The sequence below is a fragment of the Seriola dumerili genome, unplaced genomic scaffold, assembly GCF_002260705.1.
Source record: "Seriola dumerili isolate Sdu_G_001 unplaced genomic scaffold, Sdu_1.0 BDQW01001051.1, whole genome shotgun sequence".
NCBI classification, from domain to species: domain Eukaryota; kingdom Metazoa; phylum Chordata; class Actinopteri; order Carangiformes; family Carangidae; genus Seriola; species Seriola dumerili.
The window spans coordinates 385424-397345 of NW_019175306.1; the positions used below are offsets into that span (position 1 = coordinate 385424).

The following is an 11922-nucleotide window of genomic DNA, read 5'->3' on the forward strand; positions in this document are numbered from 1 at the left end:
ACATTTTTATGCCTTTCTATACTGTGACTTTTTTGACGTTTTAATGCTATACTATACTATGACATTTTTAGACGTTTTTATGCCATACTATACTATGACATTTTTATGCCACCCTATACTATAACATTATTTAAAATTCTCATGCCATGCTATACTATGATGTTTTTATGCCTTACTATACTATGATATTTTTAGGCCATACTGTACTATGACATTTTTTGACGTTTTTATGTCATACTATACTATGACGTTTTTTGACATTTTTATACCATACTATACTATGATGTTTTTTCACGTTATTATGCAATACTATATGATAACATTTTTATGCCATACTATACTATGAAATATTTTGACATTTTTATGCCTTACTATAAAATGACATTTTTAGACAATTTTTTTTACCATACTATACTATGACGTTTTTATGCCATACTACCATAATACTATGACATTTTTATGCCATATTATACTATGACGTTATTTTGAATTCTTATGCCATGCTATACTATGATATTTTTAGGCCATACTATACTATGACGTTTATATGCCATACTATACTATGACGTTGTTTGACGTTTAATTACATAGTATACTATGACATTCTTATGCCATGCTATGGTATGATGTTTTTTGACATTTTATGCCATACTATACTATGACATTTTTATGCCATCCTGTACTATAACGTTATTTGAAATTCTTATGCCATGCTATACTATGATGTTTTTATGCCTTAGATGTTTTTTGACATTTTATGCCATACTATACTATGACATTTTTATGCCATCCTGTACTATAACGTTATTTGAAATTCTTATGCCATGCTATACTATGATGTTTTTATGCCTTACTATACTATGATATTTTTAGGCCATACTATACTGTGACATTTTTTGACGTTTTTATGCCTTACTATACTATGACATTTTTTGACGTTTAATGACATAGTATACTATGACAATTTTATGCCATGCTCTGGTATGATGTATTTGACATTTTATGCCATACTATACTATGGCATTTTTAGACATTTTTATGCCATACTATACTATGACATTTTTATGCCATCCTGTACTATAACATTATTTAAAATTCTTATGCCATGCTATACTATGACGTTTTTAGACATTTAATGCCATACTATACTATGACATTTTTTGACATTTTTATGCCATTCTGTACTATGATGTTATTTGACATTCTTATGCCATGCTATACTATGACGTTTTTAGACATTTAATGCCATACTATACTATGACATTTTTATGCCTTACTATAGTTTGACGTTTTTATGTTATACTATACTATGACTTTTTTGACATTTATGCCATAATGTACTATGATGTTATTTGTCATTTTTATGCCATACTATACTATGACGTTTTTATGCTACTCTATACTATTTTTAGGCCATACTATACTATGACATTTTTTTTACATTNTATGCCATACTCTACTATGATATTTTTAGGCCATACTATACTATGACATTTTTTGACGTTTTTATGCCATACTATACTATGACAATTTTATGCCATCCTGTACTATGACGTTATTTGAAATTCTTATGCCCTGCTATACTAAGACATTATTTGACATTTTATACCATACTATACTATGACGTTTTTATGCCATACTATACTATGATGTTTTTATGCCTTACTTTACGTTATTTTAAATTCTTCTGCCATGGTATACTATGATGTTTTTATGCCATACTATACTGTGATATTTTTAGGCCATACTATACTATGGCATTTTAATGACTTACTATTCTATGACATTTTTATGACATACTCCACTAAGAGGTTATTTCACATTTATATACCATACTATACTATGACGTTTTTATGCCATACTATACTATGATCTTTTGATGCCTTACTTTACGTTATTTTAAATTCTTATGCCATGGTATACTATGATGTTTTTATGCCATACTATACTACGACATTTCTAAGCCATACTATAATATGACGTTTTTAGACATTTTTAGACATTTTTATGCCATACTATACTGTGATATTTTTAGGCCATACTATACTTTGACATTTTTATGCCATACTGTACTATGACGTTATTTTAAATTCTTATGCCATGGTATACTATGATGTTTTTATGCCATACTATACTATGACATTTATGCCATACTATACTATGACGTTTTTTTGACTTTTTAATGCTATACTATACTATATTTTTATGCTATACTATACTATGACATTTTTAGACGTTTTTATGCCATACTATACTATGACATTTTTATGCCATTCTGTAGTATGACGTTATTTGAAATTCTCATGCCATGCTATACTATGACGTTTTTTGACGTTTTTATGCCTTACTATACTATGACATTTTTTTATATTTTTATGCCATATTATACTATGGCGTTTTTTGACATTAAATTACATAGAATACAATGACATTTTTATGCCATGCTATAGTATGATGTTTTTTGACATTTTATGCCATACTATACTAGGATATTTTTATGCCATACTATACTATGACATTTTTATTCCATCCTGTACTATAACGTTATTTGAAATTCTTATGCCATGCTATACTATGATGTTTTTATGCCATACTATACAAGATGACGTTTTTAGACAATTTTTTTTTACCATACTATACTATAAAGTTTTTAGACAATTTTTTACCATACTATACTATGACGTTTTTATGCCATACTATACTATGACATTTTTATGCCATACTGTACTATGACGTTATTTTAAATTCTTATGCCATGCTATACTATGATGTTTTTATTCCATACTATACTATGATATTTTTAGGCCATACTATACTATGAGGTTTTTCAGCCATTTTATACTATTAAGGTTATTTGACCTTTTTATGCCATACTATACTGTGACGTTTTTAGACGTTTTTATGCCATACTATACTATGACGTTTTTATGCCATACTATACTATGACGTTTTTATGCCATACTATACTATGACGTTTTTATGCCATACTATACTATGACGTTTTTATGCCATACTATACTATGACGTTTTTATGCCATACTATACTATGACGTTTTTATGCCATACTATACTATGACGTTTTTATGCCATACTATACTATGACGTTTTTATGCCATACTATACTATGAGGTTTTTCTGCCATTTTATACTATAAGGTTATTTGACATTTTTATGCCATACTATACTATGTAGTTTTTAGACGTTTTTATGCCATACTATACTGTGATATTTTTAGGCCATACTATACTTTGACATTTTTATGCCATACTGTATTATGACGTTATTTGAAATTCTTAGTCCATGCTATACTATGACGTTTTTAGATGTTTTTATGCCATACTATTCTATGACATTTTTATGCCTTTCTATACTGTGACTTTTTTGACGTTTTAATGCTATACTATACTATGACATTTTTAGACGTTTTTATGCCATACTATACTATGACATTTTTATGCCACCCTATACTATAACATTATTTAAAATTCTCATGCCATGCTATACTATGATGTTTTTATGCCTTACTATACTATGATATTTTTAGGCCATACTATACTATGACATTTTTTGACGTTTTTATGTCATACTATACTATNTAGGCCATACTATACTTTGACATTTTTTGACGTTTTTATGCCATACTATACTATGACATTTTTTTATATTTTTATGCCATATTATACTATGGCGTTTTTTGACATTGAATGACATAGAATACAATGACATTTTTATGCCATGCTATACTATGACGTTTTTAGATGTTTTTATGCCATATTATACTATGGTGTTTTTTGACATTTTATGCCATACTATACTGTGACATTTTTTGATGTTTTTATGCTATACTATACTACTATACTGTACAATGACGTTTCTATGCCATACTGTAGTATGACGTTTTTTGACATTTTTTGCCATGACGTTATTTGAAATTCTTATCTCACGCTATACTGACGTTTTTATGCTTTACTATACTATGATCTTTTTTTATGCCTTACTATGATATATTTAGGCCATACTATGACGCTTTTTGACATTTTATGCCATATTATAGTATAACCTTTCTTCGACATTTTCATACCTTAGTGTACATGGCATCTTTTGACGTCATATGCTTTAATATACTATGACGTTTTTATGGCATACTATAAAAATGTCAACAAACATAAAATGTCACAGTCTGGCTCAATGGCTATACAAGCAGAACAGGAGACGACACGAGTTGACATGTAAAGGCCAAAGAATTTATTTACAACAAAGGCAAAATGAGATTAAGGCTGATCAATAACCTAAAAACAGTAAACAAAAGAATGGCCACAGCTGACATCAGGTCTGCCGGGAGCGCAGGATCACTGTCGACACTGACAGCCACAGCATGAACAGAGAGGGCAGCCAGAGAGAACAAGACTGAATGGGGGCGCCTTTATTGTGCACACTGGGCCTAGGTATAGAACATCAGGCTGATGAGATCCCTGCATTCAGCATCTGAAAAGGGAAAAAAAACAGGAACATCTCCCTGTTGTAGTTATCGTCACAATAGTATGGCATAAAATGTCAAAAAAGTTAATATTATATTAAGGCATAAAAATGTCATAAAACATCGTAGTATTATATGGCATAAAAAGTTAATGTATATTCAGACATAAAATGTCAAAAAAGGTCATATCATTTTAAGGCATAAAAACGTCATAAAACATCATAGTATTATATGGCATAAAAAGTTAATGGATATTAATGCATAAAATGGTCAAAAAAGGTCATAGTATAGTATGGCATAAAATGTCAAAAAAGGTCATATCATTTTAAGGCATAAAAATGTCATAAAACATCGTAGTATTATATGGCATAAAAAGTCAATGTATATTAAGGCATAAAATGGTCAAAAAAGGCCATATTATATTAAGGCATAAAAACGTCTAAAAAGGTCATATCATTTTAAGGCATAAAAATGTCATAAAACATCGTAGTATTATATGGCATAAAAAGTCAATGTATATTAAGGCATAAAATGGTCAAAAAAGGCCATATTATATTAAGGCATAAAAACGTCTAAAAACGTCATAGTATAGTATGGCATAAAATGTCAAAAAAGGTCATATCATTTTAAGGCATAAAAACGTCATAAAACATTGTAGTATTATATGGCATAAAAAGTTAATGTATATTAATGCATAAAATGGTCAAAAAAGGCCATATTATATTAAGGCATAAAAACGTCATAGTATAGTATGGCATAAAATGTTAAAAAGGTCATATCATTTTAAGGCATAAAAACGTCATAAAACATCGTAGTATTATATGGCATAAAAAGTTAATGTATATTCAGACATAAAATGGTCAAAAAAGGCCATATTATATTAAGGCATAAAAACGTCATAGTATAGTATGGCATAAAATGTCAAAAAAGGTCATATCATTTTAAGGCATAAAAATGTCATAAAACATCGTAGTATTATATGGCATAAAAAGTTAATGTATATTCAGACATAAAATGGTCAAAAAAGGCCATATTATATTAAGGCATAAAAACGTCATAGTATAGTATGGCATAAAATGTCAAAAAAGGTCATATCATTTTAAGGCATAAAAATGTCATAAAACATCGTAGTATTATATGGCATAAAAAGTTAATGTATATTAAGGCATAAAATGGTCAAAAAAGGCCATATTATATTAAGGCATAAAAACGTCTAAAAACGTCATAGTATAGTATGGCATAAAATGTCAAAAAAGGTCATATCATTTTAAGGCATAAAAATGTCATAAAACATCGTAGTATTATATGGCATAAAAAGTCAATGTATATTAAGGCATAAAATGGTCAAAAAAGGCCATATTATATTAAGGCATAAAAACGTCTAAAAACGTCATAGTATAGTATGGCATAAAATGTCAAAAAAGGTCATATCATTTTAAGGCATAAAAATGTCATAAAACATCGTAGTATTATATGGCATAAAAAGTCAATGTATATTAAGGCATAAAATGGTCAAAAAAGGCCATATTATATTAAGGCATAAAAACGTCTAAAAACGTCATAGTATAGTATGGCATAAAATGTCAAAAAAGGTCATATCATTTTAAGGCATAAAAATGTCATAAAACATCGTAGTATTATATGGCATAAAAAGTCAATGTATATTAAGGCATAAAATGGTCAAAAAAGGCCATATTATATTAAGGCATAAAAACGTCTAAAAACGTCATAGTATAGTATGGCATAAAATGTCAAAAAAGGTCATATCATTTTAAGGCATAAAAATGTCATAAAACATCGTAGTATTATATGGCATAAAAAGTCAATGTATATTAAGGCATAAAATGGTCAAAAAAGGCCATATTATATTAAGGCATAAAAACGTCTAAAAACGTCATAGTATAGTATGGCATAAAATGTCAAAAAAGGTCATATCATTTTAAGGCATAAAAATGTCATAAAACATCGTAGTATTATATGGCATAAAAAGTCAATGTATATTAAGGCATAAAATGGTCAAAAAAGGCCATATTATATTAAGGCATAAAAACGTCTAAAAACGTCATAGTATAGTATGGCATAAAATGTCAAAAAAGGTCATATCATTTTAAGGCATAAAAATGTCATAAAACATCGTAGTATTATATGGCATAAAAAGTCAATGTATATTAAGGCATAAAATGGTCAAAAAAGGCCATATTATATTAAGGCATAAAAACGTCTAAAAACGTCATAGTATAGTATGGCATAAAATGTCAAAAAAGGTCATATCATTTTAAGGCATAAAAATGTCATAAAACATCGTAGTATTATATGGCATAAAAAGTCAATGTATATTAAGGCATAAAATGGTCAAAAAAGGCCATATTATATTAAGGCATAAAAACGTCTAAAAACGTCATAGTATAGTATGGCATAAAATGTCAAAAAAGGTCATATCATTTTAAGGCATAAAAATGTCATAAAACATCGTAGTATTATATGGCATAAAAAGTCAATGTATATTAAGGCATAAAATGGTCAAAAAAGGCCATATTATATTAAGGCATAAAAACGTCTAAAAACGTCATAGTATAGTATGGCATAAAATGTCAAAAAAGGTCATATCATTTTAAGGCATAAAAATGTCATAAAACATCGTAGTATTATATGGCATAAAAAGTCAATGTATATTAAGGCATAAAATGGTCAAAAAAGGCCATATTATATTAAGGCATAAAAACGTCTAAAAACGTCATAGTATAGTATGGCATAAAATGTCAAAAAAGGTCATATCATTTTAAGGCATAAAAATGTCATAAAACATCGTAGTATTATATGGCATAAAAAGTCAATGTATATTAAGGCATAAAATGGTCAAAAAAGGCCATATTATATTAAGGCATAAAAACGTCTAAAAACGTCATAGTATAGTATGGCATAAAATGTCAAAAAAGGTCATATCATTTTAAGGCATAAAAATGTCATAAAACATCGTAGTATTATATGGCATAAAAAGTCAATGTATATTAAGGCATAAAATGGTCAAAAAAGGCCATATTATATTAAGGCATAAAAACGTCTAAAAACGTCATAGTATAGTATGGCATAAAATGTCAAAAAAGGTCATATCATTTTAAGGCATAAAAATGTCATAAAACATCGTAGTATTATATGGCATAAAAAGTCAATGTATATTAAGGCATAAAATGGTCAAAAAAGGCCATATTATATTAAGGCATAAAAACGTCTAAAAACGTCATAGTATAGTATGGCATAAAATGTCAAAAAAGGTCATATCATTTTAAGGCATAAAAATGTCATAAAACATCGTAGTATTATATGGCATAAAAAGTCAATGTATATTAATGCATAAAATGGTCAAAAAAGGCCATATTATATTAAGGCATAAAAACGTCTAAAAAGGTCATATCATTTTAAGGCATAAAAATGTCATAAAACATCGTAGTATTATATGGCATAAAAAGTCAATGTATATTAAGGCATAAAATGGTCAAAAAAGGCCATATTATATTAAGGCATAAAAACGTCTAAAAACGTCATAGTATAGTATGGCATAAAATGTCAAAAAAGGTCATATCATTTTAAGGCATAAAAATGTCATAAAACATCGTAGTATTATATGGCATAAAAAGTTAATGTATATTAATGCATATAATGGTCAAAAAAGGCCATATTATATTAAGGCATAAAAACGTCTAAAAATGTCATAGTATAGTATGGCATAAAAACGTCAAAAAAGGTCATATCATTTTAAGGCATAAAAATGTCATAAAATATCGTAGTATTATATGGCATAAGAAGTCAATGTATATTAAGGCATAAAAACGTCATAAAACATCGTAGTATTATATGGGATAAAAAGTCAATGTATATTAAGGCATAAAAACGTCATAGTATAGTATGGCATAAAATTGTCAAAAAAGGTCATAAAACATCGTAGTATAATATGGCATAAAAAGTCAATGTATATTAAGGCATAAAAACGTCATAGTATAGTATGGCATAAAATTGTCAAAAAAGGTCATAAAACATCGTAGTATAATATGGCATAAAAAGTCAATGTATATTAAGGCATAAAAACGTCATAGTATAGTATGGCATAAAATTGTCAAAAAAGGTCATAAAACATCGTAGTATAATATGGCATAAAAAGTCAATGTATATTAAGGCATAAAAACGTCATAGTATAGTATGGCATAAAATTGTCAAAAAAGGTCATAAAACATCGTAGTATAATATGGCATAAAAAGTCAATGTATATTAAGGCATAAAAACGTCATAGTATAGTATGGCATAAAATTGTCAAAAAAGGTCATAAAACATCGTAGTATAATATGGCATAAAAAGTCAATGTATATTAAGGCATAAAAACGTCATAGTATAGTATGGCATAAAATTGTCAAAAAAGGTCATAAAACATCGTAGTATAATATGGCATAAAAAGTCAATGTATATTAAGGCATAAAAACGTCATAGTATAGTATGGCATAAAATTGTCAAAAAAGGTCATAAAACATCGTAGTATAATATGGCATAAAAAGTCAATGTATATTAAAGCATAAAATGGTCAAAAAAGGCCATATTATATTAAGGCATAAAAAAGTCAAAAGAGGTCACATCATTTTAAGGCATAAAAATGTCAAAAAAGGTCATAAAACATCGTAGTATAATATGGCATAAAAAGTCAATGTATATTAAGGCATAAAATGGTCAAAAAAGGCCATATTATATTAATGCATAAAAACGTCAAAACATCATAGTATAGCATGGCATAAAAAGTAAAAAAAGAAAAAAGAAAAAAAAGGTCATAGTATAAAATGGTCAAAAAAGGCCATATTATATTAAGGCATAAAAATGCCAGTATAGTATGGCATAAAAATGTCATAAAACATCGTAGTATAATGTGGCATAAAAACATCTGAAAAGGCCATATTATATTCAGGCATACAATGTCCAAAGATGCCATAAACACTAAGGTATGAAAATGTAAAAAAAATGTCTGTCAAAAAAGGTCACAGTATAATAAGATATAAAAACATCATAAAAGGTCACATTATTGTTGGGCATAAAAATGTCACAAAAAGTCACAGTATGTTAAGGCCTAAAATGTCAAAGTGCATAGTATGGCATAAAAAATGTTGTATTATAGTACGTTTTAGTGTAGTAGTATGAACAGAGATTGATAACAACAATAATAATGCTTCACTCTACATATGAGCATGTGACTCTGAACTGAAGCTTTTAAAGGTCTATATCAGTAAGATGTTTTTTCTTCTCCCCCTTAGACCAATGCTGCCTACGTCTTGTTTTACCACCGACAAGACAAAATCAGAAAACCCACTCTGCCCACCCCCAGCACAAGCCCTGCCTCCTCCACCCAGCTCACCAACGACATCACTTCCTGCAAAGATGACGATGCAGAGCTGGGTGCCACCTCCTATGTCACCATGGAAACGGACTAAATGAACGCTAAAGACTGAACTTAATTCTGGCCTTTTGTCATATTTTTTACCTCTCCAGAACGTCTTTTTTTATTTCGTATTTTTACAAATTTTCAACAACACGTGAACTTTCTTTGATTACTACTCTCCCCCGTTAGTCACGACAACAAAAGCACCTTTGCAGGTTGTATTTCAGATCTCCTCATTCTTTTTTTTTGCTCTAAATGCTGGTTTTTGCTGGGCAACATCTTGTCTGGTGAGTTTTCTCTGCTTGGTAGCTCATGGCTCCATGAATCTCAGGTAGTTTGATGGGGAGGGAGGGGATCAGTTTTAGACTGTTGATTTGAGCCAAACCTAGACCTTGAATATAGAAATCGGGGTTGGACTGACGGCTGCAGGGAGGTAATAGAACAGTACTTGATGTTAATCCTCTTGAATGAATAAATTGATCTGCTCTTTATTGGTGAATCAAATCATACTGAACTCACTTTACAAAGTGAGTAATTGGCATTCAGATATTAAAAAAGATTTTTTTTTTTTTTTGCTGTCTTTTAATGACCCATGAATAATTGAATTTTAAAATGGTATTACAAAATTCATTTAAAAGGCTTTTTTCAACCTATATAGACCAGCTCTGTTAATATCATGAAAAAGTTATACACATTTATTAAATTAGGCATCAATATATGCCATTAACTATATTGATTGTGTCTGTTTTTTTGGTCATTATCTACTTAATAAATTGATCACAAATCAGACTCTACCCCCCTCTGTTGAACAAGCAGATTGCATTTAGTTTTAGACAAGTCTTCAATTTAAGTAATCACAAAATGACTGGCAACTCCTAAATTCCTAAATGGAACATGAGTCCAATTTAAAAGACTTCAACTTTAAATCAATAAATTTTGTGATTCCATTTTAAAATTGATTAATTCATCGTCTAAAAGACAGAAGAGGGAAGTCAAATAATCAATTGTCAAATAGACAAATTTCAAAAAGTTTTTTTTCATTGACTTTGACAGCACATCTTTTAAATACTAACTTAATTAATCAAGTTATGGTAGGTGTTTCTTTAATGCATCCATTTGTTCAGCCCTAAATTTTAAACATGAACAAATCCTGTAATTATTCAGGTGACATCACCAGGTTAAAGACTGCAGTTAGAGCTGGTGAATTTCTGTTTATTTCTTCTTGTTCATTACCATTTGATTCTGCAATTAAAAATCCAGCTTTTGAAACACTGACACCAAATTTTACAACTAATAACTATTACATATTAAATTATAGTTATATAGTTCGTGTTATAAATTAACTTGAATTCTCTGCATACAAAATAAGTAGCTGATAAAACTTTTTCTCTTTCCATGTTTTCAAATGAAAGCAGATAAGTTACTGTGGTGGTTTAATGTGCAACAGACTTCAGTACAAAACCATTAAAGAGGATGATGGGTAATCAGAGGAGTGTGTTTATATCAGATAAATAGATAATTTAATACTGAACAAAGCTGCCAGGGATGATAAATTAATCTGTCTTTGTATATTTTGATTGTTTCCTCTTGTATTTATTTTTTTAATTTCAGCTGTCACATTACTAGTTTTATTTTAGTTTTTTTTTTTCTTGAACGATTTTATTGATCAATTGGTGCAGGACATTGAGATGCTTATTTTTTGTATTTATGGATAGAATTTGGATTCAGGCGTAATTATCTGACAGAATGACAGTAAGTTTAATTTTCTTCCAGTCTGTGCAGAGAGACGGACGCAGGCAAAGTTTTGTCTCTGTGGTTAGAGTGAGCGCTCGCTGATTTTTAAACCGGCTCTGTGTACAGTATTTTTGTATTGTAAGAAATGTATTATTATTATTCTCATTCCTGGGTGGAGCGGGAGGGAAGCTTTGGGCAATTTCTTTCTTTGGTCTTCCCTGTCAAATATCAGATGAAAATATTTTATTGTACTTTCAATTTTTTTGATATGAATAAAAGGATGATTATTGTCACGAGA

At 29.1% G+C, this 11922-nt stretch overlaps 1 protein-coding gene across 1 annotated transcript in view; it reads left to right on the top strand.

Annotated features, from left to right (window-relative positions):
* LOC111237640 (ubiquitin carboxyl-terminal hydrolase 11-like) overlaps positions 1-11922 on the top strand; it is a 29723-nt gene extending 17801 nt beyond the window's left edge. The window contains exon 21 of the mRNA XM_022766801.1: positions 9766-11922. Coding sequence (XP_022622522.1) covers positions 9766-9942 — 177 coding nt within the window. The 3' untranslated portion in view covers positions 9943-11922. The remainder of the gene's footprint in view (positions 1-9765) is intronic.